The sequence below is a fragment of the Muscardinus avellanarius genome (assembly GCF_963383645.1).
Source record: "Muscardinus avellanarius genome assembly, chromosome: 12".
NCBI classification, from domain to species: Eukaryota; Metazoa; Chordata; class Mammalia; order Rodentia; family Gliridae; genus Muscardinus; species Muscardinus avellanarius.
In genome coordinates this window covers 105774290-105791399 of record NC_137798.1, presented here as the reverse complement: position 1 = coordinate 105791399, position 17110 = coordinate 105774290, and the positions used below count along the sequence as shown (strand labels likewise).

The 17110-nt window shown below is 60.6% G+C and overlaps 1 protein-coding gene across 1 annotated transcript; it reads right to left on the bottom strand.

Annotated features, from left to right (window-relative positions):
- Positions 1 to 5363: 5363 nt before the first annotated feature.
- Positions 5364 to 14025, bottom strand: EXOC3L4 (exocyst complex component 3 like 4; the record flags this gene model as incomplete). Its single annotated transcript, XM_080708201.1, has 11 exons — positions 5364 to 5547; positions 6720 to 6841; positions 7423 to 7575; positions 7658 to 7777; positions 8217 to 8331; positions 9421 to 9501; positions 9639 to 9739; positions 10264 to 10386; positions 10585 to 10696; positions 11670 to 12324; positions 13641 to 14025. 11 exons carry the CDS (start codon positions 14023 to 14025, stop codon positions 5364 to 5366), a joined length of 2151 nt encoding a protein of 716 aa, XP_080564327.1.
- Positions 14026 to 17110: the final 3085 nt, after the last annotated feature.

Here is a 17110-nt window from a genome sequence, read left to right as displayed (position 1 = left end):
TCAGACCATCACAACCGGGTGTGGTGGTGCACACTTGGAATCCCAGTACTTGGGAGGTTGAGACAGAAGGATCACAGGTTCTCAGGCAGCTTCAGCTATTAGTGAGGCCCTCCATGACTTAGGGAGACCCTGTTTCAAAATAAAGAATTAGGAAATAGGGCTGGCACCGGGCGTGGTGGCGGCGCATGCTTGTAATCCCAGCATTTGGGAGGCTGAGACAGGAGGATCGCGGTTTGAGGACAGCCTCAGCTACTACTTAGTGAGGCCCTTTGCAACTCAATGAGACCCTGTTGCAAACTAAAGAATAAAAAATAGGGCTAGCCGGGTGTGGTGGCGCACGCTTGTAATCCCCGCACTTGGGAGGCTGAGACAGGAGGATCGCACGAGTTTGAAGCCAGCCTCAGCTACTTAGTGAGGCTTTCAACAACTTAGACCCTGTTTCCAAATAAAATATAAAAAAAGGGGGTCTGGGAGTATAGCCCAGAGGTAGAAAGCCTCTAGGTTCCACCCCCAGTACCACCAAAAACAAAAACAAAAACAAAAAAATAGGGCTGGGTGTTTAGCTCGGAGGTAGAATACACCTGGGTTCCATTCCCATTACTGCCAAAAAAATAAAATAAAATAAAATGAAATAGGGTTGGGAATGTAACTTAGAGGTAATATGTCCCTGGGTTCAATCTCCAGAACAACAACAGGAAAGTGGTATTGGGGATTGAACCCAGGAGTGTTCTACTTCTAAGTTATACCCCCAGTTTTTTACGTTTGGGGGTTTTAATTTTTTTCAATACTGGGAATTAGAGTCATTCTATCTCTAAGCTATACTCCCAGTCATATTTTTTATTCTTTATTTTGAAACAAGTTCCCACTAAGTTGCAGAAGGCCTCACTAAGCAGCTGAGGCTGGCCACAAACCTGCGATCCTCTTGTCTTAGCCTCCTGAGTGCTGGGATTACACGTTCCAGCTTCCCAAGTACTGGGATTACATGTTAAAAAGCATGGCTTTTTACAAGGACAAGAAGGAAACTTTTTATCTTCTATCTTTTATGTAGCACTTAAAAGCTTGATCTGTGCAAATGTATTCCTATCCAAAAACATCATTAAAGGTAAAAAATGTTGGCTGGGCGTGGTGGCGCACGCTTGTAATCCCCACGCTTGGGGGGCAGAGACAGGAGGATCGCGCAGGTTCGAAGCCAGCCGCGCGCGCTGGCTTAGGAGACCCTGTTTCCAAATAAAAATGTAAAAATAGGTCTGGGAGTGTAGCCCAGAAATAGAAGGGCTTCCAGGAACCCCAGTACCACCAAAAAAAAAAAAAAAAAAAGGTAAAAAATGAAAACACAACAAATAAATCTTAAAGATTTATATTAGATTTGTATTAGGTATGGGGTCCATGCAGATAGCTAGGAGGGGCCCTGGGAGGAGGAAGGGCCTCTGCATGACGGGCCTGCCCGTCCTGAGCGAGGAGAGGAGTGGCCCAGGGCTGGGTGTGACGCATCCAAGCCTCACTTCCCCTCAAGCATCTCAGGTCCTCCAGCCCAGGAGAAGGAGCCCTTGCTACGGGGCTTTGCAGCATCCGCTGTCAGCAGCCACCGCAGCAGCGCCGAGCCCCTGCCCGGAGCCACAGACTGGCTGGGAAGGACAGTGTCACCCTTCCCTGGGGCCTGGTGATGGATAGTGGGTGAACAATGGCTCTGGCACGCTGCCCCCATGGCCCACTGTAGTTCCCAAAGGATGTGTGTGTGTGTGTGTGTGTGTGTGTGTGTGTGTGTGTGCGCGTGTGTGCAGATTAGGGATGGAAAGGAGCCCCGGGCCCCGCAGCCTCCTGTCCCCACCTGGGCAGTGGTGAGAGGCTCCGCAGGAACCCCTGCCCAGCTGCTGAGGGGCTGCTCCCACATCCAGGGGGCCGCTGAGGCCAGGAAGGAAGGAGCCGGGTCACCAGGCAAGGAAGGAAGAGGGAGAGGCCGCAGGCACCGAGGTGACACGCTGACCACCGCTTGAAGCACGCTCTTTCTGCCAGGACCTCTGTGGACAGCACCACCCTGAGCCGCTGCCCGGTGGGCACTCCAGCCTGTGGTACCGAGCCTCGGCGGGAGGAAAGGGACCTGGCACCAGCTTGGGCTGAGTGGAGCTGAGTCCAGTGCGGTCCTGTGAGCCTCGTCTTCTGGGGCTGTCTCTGAGCCTGAGCCCAGGGACCAAGAGGGTGGGAAGGCCGTGGAGACCACTGGCCTGAGCCAGGCTGGACGCCCAAGTCCTCGCTCATGGCACACCTTTGGGCCAGGAGGCATGCACGCAGCCCCCCTGCCCCGCAGACCCGAGCTCCCTGTCTTGGGGACGGGGATCGTCACAGCTGGACCTGAGAATGCCCAGAGCTGGCCTGTCGCCAGGACTCCAGGCTCAGGAGCAGCCCCCGGTCTCTGAAGGACTCCAGGGAATGGCGGCCTTGAGAAACCAGGCTGAGCACCAGAGAGGGAGGCCAGGCAGAGGCTGCAGACCAGGGCAACTGCCAGGGCCGGGGTATGAGCAGAGGGGATGGTCCCAGGCTGTCCTGCTCCATGGCAGGCGCGAGGAGGCAGAGAAAGAGCCTCCACCCAGGGGCTGCCGAGCCCCCTGAGCACACTTCCCTAGCCAGCAACCGGCCAACCAGTCCAGAAGCAGCTCTCCAAGATCCAGCCTCCACCCCCAAGCTCGGCCTGGACCACAGGACGGCCAAAGAAATACCCTGTGGCTTGCTTTTCTCTCTTTCTTTCTTTCTTTCTTTCTTTCTTTCTTTCTTTCTTTCTTTCTTTCTGTGGTACTCAGGGTGAAACCCAGGGACCTCTACCTCCAAGCCATACCCTCAGCTCTATTTTACTTTTCATCTGGAAACAGGGTCTCACTAAGCTGCTGAGAGCCTCACTAAATTGCTGAGGCTGGCCTTGAACCTGTGCTCCTCCTGTCTCAGCCTCCCAAGTACTGAGGTTACAGGCATGTACCACCATGCCCAGCTTACCCTAGGATTTTCTCAAGAACTCATGAGACCTATTGGGCAGAGGGAGTGGGAGAGTCCCAAGTGGCCCCCACTTCAGTGGCCAATGGCCAGAGGCCTAGGCCTGAGCCGGCCCAGGGTCCACTATCTCCATTTCCACCCTCCCTGACTACATCCTCATAGGAGCTGCAGGACTTGTGGTCTCCTGCGCCCCTTGGCTGGGCATTGGGAAGATGGCCCCAGCTCCCCACCGCGGCCACACTCACGGGACCACACACACAGTGCCCCTTGCACAGGGACACAAGTATCACATGTGCCCAGAGATCCTTCTGGAAAAACCCTGACTTTCTGTCCCCAGGTTTAGAAATCCCCAGGAACAGTCCTGAGGCTCTAAAAGGGTCTAAGACTAAATTCCTCCCCTACAGGCCAAGCTTCGGTCAGGCCGAGCAGGCTCAGCCTTGGGCACCTCTTACCCGCCTCCCCTGCAGCCTCCCCACCAGGGACCCCAGCCCTCCTTGTCCCCTGCTTAAACTCAGGGTCCCCCGCACCCACACCCAGGGCCTTCTTGGCTTCTGCGGACCTGTCCTGCTGGGCCTCTCGGGACGTGGGGTCACAGGGAGGCCAGGGGCTGGCTCTTTCCCTGTTCCTGGCCCATTTCACAGCTGGGGAAACTGAGGCACGGGGAGGTAAAGGAACTTGCCTAAAGACTGCAGTGTAGCTCAGGGGTAGAGTAGGAGTGGCCCAGGGCTCAAAGGTGGGTAGGGGTGGCAGGGGCTCTCTGCAGACAACCTGGCCAGGTAAGGCTTTTTATTTTTATTTTTTTTCTGCAGTACTAGGGGTGAACCAGGAGTGTTCGACCTCTGAGGTATATTCCCACTCCCAGTCCTTTTTATTTTGAGACCGGTTCTTGCTAAGCTGCCCGGGCTGGCCTGGAACTTGTGATCCTGCTGTCTCTCCTCCTGAGTTGCTGGGATTACAGGCTCAGTGACCACCAGCTGTGGCTTCCAGCCGGACAGGCCACCGGGGTCCACGCGGCCTGCTCTTTCTTCCTCAGGGGCCGCCTCATACTCTGAATCCCAGGCAATAAGGATCCGAGGCCACCTGCCCTCTGACAGCCCATTTCAGGCAAGGACTGCTGGTCAGTGTTGGTGCTTACACACTCTCTGAGCCCACTCCTAGGCCTGGGGCCTGGGCACCCCCACCTGTCCACTTCCTCATTCCCACCCCTCCCCACCCCACCCGACCCAGGGAGGTCTGGATAGTGCCTGGCCCTGCCCACCCTGCCCCTGGCTTCCAGCCCTGCTGTAGCCCTGGCATCTGCTCCCAGAGGCAACAAGGAACCGCAAGCACCCAGCCCACTTGGCCCGGGGCTCCGCAGACCCAGACCTGGCTCCATGCTCCAGCCCTGGTCAGGGAGAGGGTGCCCTCTGCATCCCCACTCACCTGGCACAACCTTTCGGGACCCTGGCCCTGTACTTGGGAGATGTAATTTGGGTTCTTGGGCTCACCTTCAGTTACCTGCCTGTACCCCGCCACGGTGAGGGCCAGGCACAGAGAGACCTGCCTTAGGGGCGAGGCTGGGCACCTATGGCAGCCTGTCCCGGCCTCTCCCTGTCCCAGCTCTCAACCCCCCTAGAAAGCAGAGGCTGCCAATGCAAATAGGTTTCCTGGCAGCCTGGCCCTCAGGTTGCAGCCAAATATCAGCAAGAAGGGGGTACACAGGGCCATCGGCAGGTCTCCACGCTGAGGCCTGCAGGATCACGCTCCAGCTCCGTACAATGGGCAGCGCTCCCCTACCGTAACCTGACAACTTCCATCGCTGGGAAGTCCCTCCCACATGTAACCCAAATACCTCAAGCTGTAAACAAACCTTGGCCTCCTTTTGTCTTCCAGGCCTGCCTAGGATGAGGCAGGGGAATGCCCATCCCTGCTGGGCACGAGGCCAGTGCCCCCAGGGCCCCCAGTTGCCCGGGAGCCTGTGTAGGGGTGAAGGGCCACCCCACGTGGAGTTACCACGGAGCATTCCAGCCCTGCCCTGAGTGTGTGGGGACGCCCCTTCCACTTCCGGCCAGACTGACCCTGCCCCCTCCCCAGGGAGGCACCATTTTAATTCACATTTATTTTTAGAATAAATATTCTGTTCTTCACGCTCAGACTGGTGGTGGTGGTGCTGGGCAGCTGGGCAGAGATGCCCTCCTGGCCTCCGGGGCCTCTACTGCCCTAGTCCTCCCCCACAAATATCTGAAAAGCTTCCATTCCTGCTGGGGCTAAGCAGCTGAGCACGGCTGAGGACATATTTCCATGACTCGGAGCTTCAGAGCCGGGGCAGGGCCCAGAGCGGCTCCCTGGGCTCCAGGCTGGGGCTCTGTGCCTGGGGAGGACCCCTTCTCCAGCCTGGAGCACTAAATGCAGGTGATCAGCACATCCACCGAGGCAGACACCTCTATCTCTGCAAAGAGCAGGTGATCCCGGGGCGCTTCGGTCCTGGCCTCAGACCTCAGCAGGTCCTGGGCGCGCTGCAGGAGGCTCTGGTTCCGCCGGCGGCCCAGTCTGCGCAGCGCCAGGATGGCCAGCACGTGGTCCCTCCTGCAGAGGAACACGGTCTCACTGCAGCGCACACCCCTCCACACCCCCAGACCAGGCAGCTGGAACCCTGGGCTTGGGAGGAAGCTTGAGTCACCCGCATTCCTGGAGCCAGTCAGGCTGGGACTGACCCAGCACACAGCGAGGGCGGGGCCCCAGGAGGAAGCAGCAGGAGCCAGCTGGCACCCGGGGAGGGGGCAGCCCACCGCACAGGGCCTGTGCACGGGAGGGAGGCCCGGGAAGAAGGGATGGAGAAAAGGGTGGAGAGGGAAGGAGGGGAGGAGGCATGCATGCGGCCCAGAGATGAGAGGTCAAGACCAGGACATGACCCAGCCTGGGCAGGGTGGGCATGGTGTCCACACAGACACCAGCCAGGAGTTAGGAGGCAGGTGGACCACAGAGGGTGGCTGGAGTTACTCCCTCCTACCCGACCATGCCCAGGGTTCCCCAGGGGCTGCCCCTGGGAGCCTGAGATGTTAGGGTCCCACCTGGGGTACCCCAAGGGGCAGAGGGGAGCCCCGTGGCGTCACAAAGGGGCGGTCGCCATGAGCCACAGCCTAGGATTTCTTCTCAGGGAAGCAGGAACCCAAGGAAGGGGTTGGGCCAGGGGGTTTCTGCAGTCTCCGTATCTGGAATCTCCAGGCTGCTGGGAGCGCCGTGATGGGGTTTCCACTGCTTTGATGACTCACAGTGGCCCTGCGCTCTCCCATCAAAGCCTTTTTTCTTTTTTTTGGTGGTACTGGGGTTCCTGGAAACCCTTCTACCTCCGGGCTACACTCCCAGACCTATTTTTATATTTTTTATTTGGAAACAGGGTCTCTTAAGCTAGCGAGGATGACATTGAACCTGCGCGATCCTCCTGTTTCCGCCTCCCAAGCTCGGGGATTACAAGTGTGCGCCGCCATGCCAGGCTTCAAAGCCTCTTTCCATGAAGATAATCGCCTTTCTGGCTGGCCCCCAGGGTGGGGGCCGCGCCTGCCTCCTCGGGTCCCTGAGCTGCACTTCACTCACGCACAATCCTTGCAGCATTCAAGTCCCACCTGGCAGCCCTAGACCCCAAACGACCTTGCCTGTCTGTCTGTCCATCTTCTGTCTCTCTCTCCCCTCGTTGTAGGCTCAGCCCTGCCGAGACCCCATCTTTCCTACCACCCTAGTGGGCAAGCAGGGCTGCGAACCTGATGTCAGGGTAGCTCCGGATGAGCGTCTCCAGGTGCCGCTGGATGTCGTCTTTGTATGTCTCGCCCAGGATCTCCGCCACGCACGGGATGGCCTGGTCCAGCCAGGTGGCTTCAGAGCCCTGGGAGACAGGGACACGTGTGCGCGGCCTCCTCCCCGGAGCTCCTGCCTGCAGCCCCGCTGTGTGTACCCCTGCGCCCCTGCAGGCTGCCTCCCCCAGGGCGGAAGGGGAAGCCAGCCTGGGCACCCCAGGCATCCGAAGCAGTGTTTATCTCCCGCCCACCACCAGCAGAGGCGCCTTTCAGCAGAGGCGTCTTCCTCTCTGCACACATATGGGGAAACCGAGGCCCGAGAGTGGGGGACCAGCAGCCCAGATGAGGGGTGCGTGTGGTGAGGGTGCCTTGGCTTGCTGTGGAGGGGTCCGTACTGACAAGGGGCCTCCCACAGGCCTTGTCCGCCAAATGGGGCTCCAAACCTCACTCCTTCCCGTGGCCCGAAAACTGTATGCAAATGCTCCCGCGCCCCCTGGTGGACAGTGTGGAGAACGGCTCCTGCCGAAGGCGCTACCGCGCTAGGCTGTGACCGTCCCCTCCTGCCACCCAGCTGCCGGCGGCAGTTCTTTGGGGGCACAGTAGCAATGAGAATTGGGGCGCTAGGGGAAGCCCCGCGGGGCGTCGCGGAGCATTCGGATGCTGCTCCTACCAAGCTCAGGAAGGTGCTGCCAATGGCCTGGGCGTCCAGGTTCATCTTCTGGGAGCCGGTCACGCGCTCCACGCCCCGGAAGCGCTCGCGCGGCCTCAGCACCTGTGCCAGGTACTCTCGGACCACGTAGCGGTGCACCTCCTGCAGAGTCTCCTGGCGGTGGGGGTCGGGTCCGCATCAGGGTCGCGTCCCCAGCCCTGGGCACACCCCGGCCAGGCCCCTCCCCTGGCAGTACCTGCGCCAGTGGCGGGGCCACGTGCTCTAGGTGGTGGGCAAAGGCCACCACCTTGTCCATGAGGGGATACAGTGTGTCCTGTGTCAGCCAGCTCTTAGTGCATAGGACCCTGAAGAGTGGCTGGGGACAGAAGGGTGCGGCGTGAGCCCCACGCACCGCTACTGATCCCCTTATCTACTGGGTTCCCTGGTAGAACCATCCCTCTCCTAGCCACAAATTATGTTTCCCGGCCATTCCCAGAATACCTCCCCAGGCCCGGAGCTCCAGTGGGCAGGCTTTCAGTGTCCACTCAGGCCCTGCTGAGGATGGCTGGAGGGCCCAGGCCTGGCCCTTGGACCCATATCCCAGGCTTGGGGGGCTCCCAACTGTCCCGCTCAGCTGGGAGATCATCCAGGCCACTGCCCATCCCCTGACACAGTCCCGGAACTGCCCTGGGGTGGATGATGCTGGGACGTGGGCCCCACCCTCGGAAACAGGTGGCCCCTGCCGGGGAGGAGAGCGGGACGGGGAGGCCTGTGCTGGGGAGGAGAGCGGGAGGGGGGGGGCCTGTGCCATTCACCTGCATGTCCTGCTGCAAGCCCTGGACCAGGTGCTTCTGGAAGCTACAGGTGACCTCCACCAGGGGCTCTTCCAGTTCCTCCAGAGCTCCTGGGAACCTGGCCAGGAGGCTGATCCTGGGGAGGGGCCAGGATAAGTAATAAGGCAACCCCGGCGGAGCAGACTGGGCAACAAGGCCCAACATACACCCGCAGGCTGAGCATGGTAGCAGCCCATTCATTAGACTACAGTGTGAAGGACAGCCCCGGAGCTGCACCGTGTCCTAGTAGCTGGGTTGGAGGGGGGCTAGAGAGGGCAGGCCAGCAGGGTGGAGGAGCTCAGCTCCATATCCAGTTTCCCTCCAGCCGTTCTGGGGCAAACGCTTCACCCATGGGTGATGGGTTACAGCCCACAGCTGTGCCTGGCACAGAGACTCCATTGAGCTCCACCACTGCCCCCTGCAGGAAACAGGGTCAGGCTCTACCCAGTCCTGGCAGCCCAGGGCACAGCATCTGTCACTGCCTGCCAACGGGAGGCAGGCGCTCAGCCCCCAGTCCCAGTGCTGAGCACCATTGGCTGCGGTATTGAGAAGCAGTGCCCTGGAAGTCCTGCTGTGGGCGTAGGTGGCCTGGGCCAAGTCCTTGCTCCCTGCAGGGCAGGGGAGAGTGTGGCCTCCTCCCTGTGCCCCGCCTTCCCCTGGGTGCAGGAGTAGAGTCCGTGAGAGGAGGACATCAGGCTTGGAAAGCAGCAGCAAGTGCCGCCACATCACAGAGCCGGTGTGAACGGCGCCCCACAGCCCCAGGGAGCAGGCACCGGGTCGAGCGCCGTCCGACCCTCGCGCTGGCCAGGGTCTGCCCTGGTCGCTGGCCCGGAGTTGGGCTCACCGAAGCGGCCCCTGCCTGCCTGTGCTTCTGGGAGCAGAAGAGGGACCCAGGCTCGACGCCAGCATGGGTCGGGCCGGGTTGTCAGGGAGGGCTTCTTGGAGTGTCCAACAAGGACGTGTCCAGAAAAGGAAGAGGCCTGGCTGGATGCGGGAGACAAGACACGGAGCGGGCGAGAGGGCAGTCAGCGGTGCTCGGCTCCACTGGGCCGGGCGGAGCGGAGATCGGCGCCCGGAGGCCTCGGAGAGCCGGCCGGAGCTCAGACCCCGGGAGGACCGCCTCGGGCCCAGGCCTGATCGCCGCCCGCAGCGTCCCGAGCTCGCGCGCCTGGCCCGCGCCACCCACCTCATCTTGGAGAAGGCGTTCATGTAGGCGCCCAGGTGCGGCACGCTCACCACCGCCGACTCCAGGAAGGCCTTCTTAAACCTAGGGGCAGGGTACCAGAGGCGTGGGGAGCACTCCCGACCGCGCGGGACCTTGGGCTCCAGCCAGGCAGCCCCGCTCACCGGGGGGCCTCGTGGTCTGAGCCCGCGGGGTCGACCCCGCCCGGGATGCCCACGCACCTGGGCACAAAGAGGCCGAGGGCCCGCGCGCAGATCTGCAGGGTGGTGGCTTCCAGCTCCGGGGAGATGGCACCAGCCGCCTTCACGTGCTCTGCTACCAGCTGCGAGCGATGCCATAGCTGAGCGGCCAGAGACCCGCTCCATGCCCATAGGCCTCTACCTGGTGGCCCAGGGGCATCTCTAGCCCATAGTCGTGGCTTCGGCTTGCTCACTTACATTAATTTATTTTGGGTACTAAGATTTGAACCCAGGGGCATCCTACCTACAAACGGCACCCCCAGGTCTTTTTATTTATTTATTTTGAAACAGGGTCTCGCTAAATTGCTAAGAGTTTCACTAAGTTGCTGAGGCTGACCTCGAAACTGCGCTCCTCCAGCCTCAGCCTCCCAAGTATGGGATTACAGGTGTGCATCACAGCGCCCAGCTTTGGCTCTAGCTTTCAGCGGCCCCAATCTGAAGGTCAACTCCCCCACACCCAACAGATGCTATGTGCCTCAGCGGTGGGGGTGGGGGCCTCCGGCTCTGTCTAGTGGGGAGGGGTGGTTAACACTGGATATGATACCTCAGGGGGCACCACCATGTGACCAAGCCCTGACAGAACCCCCCAGGCCCCTCCCAGGCGCACCATGTGTAGATCAATGCAGAGCGGCGTGTGGTAGAGGCCCTGCAGCAGATCCGGGGCCTCTGCGGTGGCCCAGCGACTCTGTTCCAGCTGCAGGATGTTGTCAAAACAGCTGGCGATCTTGGTCTGTGGGTGAAGCCGCGGTGAGACCTTCCCAGGTAGGAGGTCGCCTCCTCCCCCACACCCCCTTCCAGCGCCCTCAGGGATGAGGGCCACCCTGCCAGGTCACAAACTTGAGCCTGAGGCCACAGAGAGAGCCGCCATCCACACAGCCACACTCCACACTGTGCACTGGGTAGGGGCCTCTGGAGCTCCCTGCCCTACCTCCAGGAAGCTGACATAGTCGCTCTCCAGCTGAGCCCACACCTCTGGCGCTAGAAGGGGGGGCAGCGGTTCTGTAGGCAGCGCCAGGTCCGGGGCACCCAGGAAGTCGGGACTAGAAAGCAGGGCGGGATGGGGGTGCTGAGGCCAGGGCGGGGTTCTGGTTCGCCAATGGCTGCAGCCCCTCACCCCCACTGCAAGCTCAAAGTCTAAAGCCATCACCCAGGGCCCTGAACTTGGGTTTCTGTTCAGATTTCACCCCCACCCCCTCTCCCCCTCCCCCCTGCTCTCCAGGGTCTGTGGCACCACCTCCCAACACTGGAAACAAACTGACCGCTGGACTTCCAGTCATTCTAGCCTCCAGCTGTGCCTGCTCAGAATTTTTAAGGAGCTGTCCAAATGGACCTCTTCCAAGCTGCCTCCATGGTGACCCCCCAAGGTTGGCCTATACCCAAAACTGGGCTCTAAGCAGACCTTATCCCCCCCAAACACCCCCCCACATGGGCAGCTCAGGCATCCATCACCCAGCCCACAGCAGGGAGGCCAAGAGAAAGGCTGGTACCGTCTAAGGCCACACAGCAATTTAAAGAGCCCAGGACTTCAGGCAGCCTCCTCGCCAGGATTCCTGCCTGTGGGGCTGGGGACCACTCATCAGAGAGGTGATCTGCCCATCACACCTGCCAGCACCGGCTGCACCCGCACTTCATCCAGAGGGGAAAGTGGGTTCAGTACTCAGCGCCGTGGGTCCGTGGGGGCCTCCCCGGAGGGACTCACAGGCATCTCAGGGATTGGCATGTGTCCTCTGACTGGGCTCTCTGCTCTGGGCAGCCTCCCCACTGACACTTTCCTGCCTGGGGAATCTGTGACTGGTGGCCTCTGAGGAAAACTTGGGGTAGAAGCACACTGCAGCTTAACAGGAGAGAAAGATGTCAAAGCCCCTGATCTTTCCTGTGTTCCTTCACCAACCCTGTCCTAGGTAGGAGATGGAGAAAAAAAGATGCCCTGTGCTCCTTGAAGCAATTCCCCAGGGCCCCCAGCTGGACAGTGCCAGCCCCTTCTTGCCCATGGCGCACTGGCTCAGACCTCACCTGCCATAGACATTGGCCGCCCAGTCCAGCAGGAGGTAGAGCTGCTCGCAGCCCCGGGCGTCGCGTGCCAGCTCCTGCAGGCGCTGGGCCACTGCGCTGTGGAAGGCACGCAGGTAGGCCTCCCAGGCTGGAAAGCCGGCAGCCCCGTAGGCGGGCTGCACCTCCAACCGCACCTTCTGCAGGTCGCGTCTAACCAAGCCACCAAGCTCTGCCAGGAGCTGGGCCAGGCCTGACGCGCCCTCTCCAGCCCCCGAAGTCAGCCCCAGGCCTGCCCGCTGCACACGCTCCTGCGCGCTCCGCCGCACAGCCTCTTCCCAGTGCTGGCGCCAGTGGCGGGGCGTACTCAGGAAGTCGCCATCGGCTGGGGGCGCCGGGTGGGCCTCCTCTTCTGCGCGCACCACCTGGGCCACTTCGGTAAGCGCTGCGGTGTCCACGCCTTCAAGACCCAGCGTCTCGCGCACTATGGCGCCAATCTCAGCCACCAGCCCGTCGTAGTGTAGGCACACGTCCATGGCCCGTCGGGCAAAGGCCGTGGGGTCCTGCTCAAATGTGCGTGTGGCTTTCTCCGCTATCAGCAGCGTCTCCAGGTGCCGCAGCTGTTCGAAAGCCGCCAGCAGTTGCCGCTCGGTGATGAGGTCGGCCACAGATTTGCCTTCTGCAAGGACAGATGGGAAGAGGGATGGCGAGGGCCACCATCTTGGGCCCTGGGCCAAACTGAGGCTGTGGGCCCCGGCTGGATCCTTCTGCCCAGGGCAGCCCTGCGCTCCCCTGTGCCAGGAGCCTCACTGCAGGGACAGCAGCCCCACCTGCCAGGAGCCATCGCTCAGGATCACGTTCCAGTGGGTAGAACCCAAGCCCCAAGCCTGGCGTCGAGAACACTTGGTTCAGCTCCTGATCAGCCCTGTGTGTGTGCATGTGTGCGTGTGTGTGCGTGCGTGTGCGTGCGTGTGTGTGTGTGCGTGTGTGTGCATGTGTGCGCGTGTGTGTGCGTGTGTGGTACTGGGATTGAATCCAGGGGCATTCTATTTCCAAGCTATACCCCCAGCCCTATTTTTTTATTATTCTTTTTTTTGTTTTGTTTTGAGGTACTAGGGGTGGAACCCAGGGGCTTTTCTACCTCCAGGCTATACTCCCAGGCCTATTTTATACTTTATTTGGAAACAGGGTCTCACTAAGTTGCTGAGAGCCTCATTAAGTAGCTGAGGCTGGCTTTGAACCTGTGCGATCCTCCTGTCTCAGCCTCCTAAGCGCGTGCCCAGCCTTTTATTCTTCATTTTGAAATGAAGGGTCTCACTTAGTTGCCAAGGGCCTCACTAAGTAGCTGAGACTGTCCTCGAACCGTGATCCTCCTGTCTCAGCTTGTTAAGCAGTAGGGTCACGGGCATGCCAATGTGCTGAGCCAGTCCCTACTTCCACCTTGCTCCCGCCCCTCCCAGCTCTGCCAAGCTGCTCCTGGTGGCCCCGTGTGTGTTCCTGATTCCAGGTCTAATAGGGTCAGAGCTCAGCTGCGATGCCCCAGCTCCCTCCCTGGTGCCTAGTCAACCTTCCTGGGCCTGTTCTCTGCCAGCCCCAAGCCCCAGCAGCCCTCTGCTTCTATCTGCGCCCTTCCTTTGGGGCCTGGCTCCAGCTGGTCTCCCTCTGGGCAGCCCCCATCCCCTCCTGACAGCCGTGGCTCCCATGTGCCCTGTGTGTCTTTGAAATCAGAGAGGGTCTGTTTGTTCGTGCTGGAGTCAGGCTGCAAGAGGCCATGCGGAGTCTGCCATCATGCAGGTCTGGGTCCAAATCCTGTTTCTCCCTTTCAAGTGAGACCTGAAGCAAGTTACTTAACCCAAGTTTCACTTTTCTCCTTTGCCCAGGGGCCCCCCTAAGATGCTGGGAGAATGTGTTGTGCAGGAGGCAGGTTTGCAGGGCTGGGCTTCCTCTGGCCTCCGGCTCCTCTAATGGTTAGTGTTGTGGGGAGGGGAGCCTCACCTGCCTCGGGTTCCAGCTGCTCAGGCCCCGCCCCCAGGGATGCCCGCCGGCCGACACCTTCCGTGACTGCCAAGAGCTCCTCGGGCACGGCGACCTGGGCCTGGCCAGCAGCCGGGCCTTCCTCCAGGGCACGCCGGAAGGACCGGAACAGGGAGCGGGAGCTTCGCCTGAGCAGGCCTGCCTCCCTGGAGGCCTGGGTCAAGGCCCGCTGGCTTGCCCAGGAGAAGGCCCGCTTCAGGCCGCCCAGGCCTGGTCTCGGCGTGTCCTCGTGGTGGGCCTTGAGCTCTTTCCCGCTGCTTGCCCGCCTGGTACCCCGAGCTGGGGTCTGTGGCTCCTTGGGGCTTCGTGGCTCTGGCCCGGGAGTCAGTGTCCGCGGGAATGGCATCTTGGAAACAGGAGAGCTGAGAACACAAAAGGGAGACTCTAGAGACCCTTGAGCCAGACCCAGGGGCTCGCTCAAGGCAGGCTAGGGAAGGGCAGCCTCTGGCTGTCAAAAAGCAAGTGTTAGCCTGCGTGGGGGTGCACGCTTGTAATTCCCACGCTTGGAAGGTGGAGACAGGAGGCTCGTGCAGGTTCAAAGCCAGCCTCAGCTACTGTGTGAGGCCCTCTTCTGCAACTTAGTGAAACCGCTTCCAAATAAAATATAAAATAGGGCTGGGAGTATAGCCCAGAGGTAGAAAAGCCCCTGGGTTCCACTCCCAGTGCTACAAAAAAAAAAAAAAAAAGCAAGTGTTAGCAGGCACCTCCTTGGCTACAGCCTTCCAGGTGCCAGCTGGGGGCTGACAGGTAGGCACTACTTCATTGGGAACCCTCCTCTGTCACCATTCCCGAAGCCCCCACAATGTCGGTACCCACCTTTCACGCAGCTTCTGGGGCCCAGCCCAACCCTCAGCCCACAGCGCCAGCAGGGCCCAGGAACCGCATCCAGGACCACCTACAATGCCCCCTCCCCTGCCCTCCAGAGCCCTGGGCCGCTCCCTTTCAGTCCAGCAGCCAACTGCTTGGAGAGGAGGGTGGGGACCCAGGGTGTCCACGCCTTCCCTGGATGTCCTAGAGCCAGAGGAGGTGCCTGGGCTCTGGCCAGGCCGCCTGCTGCTTATCATGACCACCCGGCCCAAGGGAAGGCGGTGGGAGGGGCCTCGGGCCTATATTTAACCAGGGACTAGACCAGAGGCTGAGGGCTGTCCCACCCATCCCACCTTCCCCTCTTCCCACCCCTGCCTCCACCACGGGGAGTGGAGTGGAGTGGGGGGTCCCAGGAGCTGGGGGTGCACACTGCCCAGACCCCTGCTAGGCCCTGCCACTACCTCCCCCTGAGCTGAGCCCGGCTGCTTACTTTTCTGGCTTAGGCTAAGCTGGGGGAGGGAGAGAAGGGGAGCCTTCCCTGGCCACCCCACTGTGCAAACTGGGACGTGGGTGGGGTGGGGGCGGCTGGCCAGCAACCAGTAGGATTGGAGCTCCTGAAGTCACAGACCACTGAAGAGAGTCCCCAGTCCTCCAGGACCGAGCCTGCGCTAGGGGCTGCCCCGCCCTGAGTGGACTGACTGTGTGATCAGAGCATGCCCTCTGGCCAGGAGTCCTTGGGGAACCAGCTGACACCTACCTTCCTGGGCTCCAGAGGCCACTGAGCAGGTGGAAGGAGGCCCAGCTGAGGGAAACAGACCCAGGTGATTGCTGGGGACCTTATCGGCCCCGCCCCGGTCACAGGTCAACACCCTCCCCTGCGCCAGGGTTCAGGGACCCTGCCCCACGCAGCCCCACCTGCCGTGGTGGGGGAGGGGCTGGCCAGCTGACCTCCTCCTCTTCCCCTGGGGCCTCGTGGGGCCTGGGTTGGGAGCTGCCGCTCAGCAAGCGGGGCAAAGGGATAATGGGGAGTGGGTTCTGGGTTGCACCGCACTGCCCTGCTGAGCTTCTGGGCTCCCTGTCACAGGGGGGCTCCAGGGAGAGGACAAGGTGACCCCCGCCTCTGTTGGGGAGAGTTAGCACCTACTGTGTGCCCAGCCCAGTGCCTGACTCAGATCGGATCCCCATGACAACAAAGTTGGGATATGTCCTTGCCCCATTTCACAGCTGAGGATCCTGAGGGTCAGAGATGGAGCTCGCCTCAAGCCGTCTCTGCGAAGGAGGAAAACCTAGACGGAGCCAGGTCTGCCTGGGAGCCAGGCGCAGGGCTGGGTGGCCTGTGCCCCTGAGCACCGGGGAGTCGGGGTGCTGCCCACAGAGCTCTTTCTCCAGCAGGGGACCCCAAGGAGGAGATGGGGTGCCCTACAGAAGGGTTTGACTCAGCCGTCCTCTCTGGGAAGCCAAGGGGCAGATCCTGGGCTAAGGAGGTGCAGCTCACGGGAGGTCACACGGGCAGAGGCTTGGGCGCTCTCGGCCTGCTCAGCCACTCCTGGCCCAGACCAGACCCGCGCTGAAGGAGCCTCAGCCACATTGCGGCTGCAGCTTCTCACAGCACACGCCTTCCTGGGCCCAAAGGGATGCTTCCCCACTCAACACTTCCATGGCTGCTCACAGGCCAAGCCTGGCCCCAGCCTGCCACTCAGAGCCCGCCCGCCCTGCCTTTCTTTTCCTTTCTTTCTCTTCTTTTCTTTGTGGCACTGGTGATGGAAATCAGGGGCATTCTATCTCTGAGCTACACACCCAGCCCTATTTTATTCTTTTAGTGTTCTTCATATTATTATTATTATTATTATTATTATTATTATTTGTGTGTGTGTGTACATGTGTCTGTGTGGTACTGGGGATTGAACCCAGAAGCATTCTACCTTAGAGATATACCCCCTAGTCCAATTTTATTTCTTATTTTGAAAACATGGTCTCACTAAGTTGATGAGAGTCTTACCACTTGCTGAGGCTGGACTTGAACCTGCAATCCTCCTGTCTCAGCCTCCCAAGTACAGGGATTACAGGTATGTGCTATCAGGCCTGGCTTAACTATTATTTGAAAACAGGATCTCACTAAATTGCTGAGGCTGGCTTTGAACCTGTGGTCCTCCTGTCTCAGCCTCCTATGTGCTGGGATTCCGAGTGAGCACCCTTTTGCCCGGCCCAGCCTCCCCTTCTCAGTGTGGCCCTGTGCCCAGGGCGACGCGCCCCTCCAGCCTCCTGGGCCTCCCCTCTGTCCGCTGCATGCCCAGCCTCCGGCTCTCCCTCCAGCCCTTCCCCGCCCAACCTTTCTCTCTCTCAGTTCCCCAAACCTGACTTGAGTTTCAGGACCTGGCACCCCACCTCCCAGGAGTCGTCAAGCTGCTGTTCCGCCCAGCCTGGCCACGTGTCTGCGCGGTGGGCACTCAGACCCGTCCCCGCAGTGGCATGGCCCTCTTTCCCGGCCTGGGCACCTCTGTCCACCCCCTCCCCTGTCACCCGAGGGCGCAGTCTGGAGAAGCGGGACCCCTGCCCCGGACTGGCCCTGCCCACAGCTCTGGGGCCTCACTGTGACTGCCCCCATGCACTGGGGCCTCTCTGTC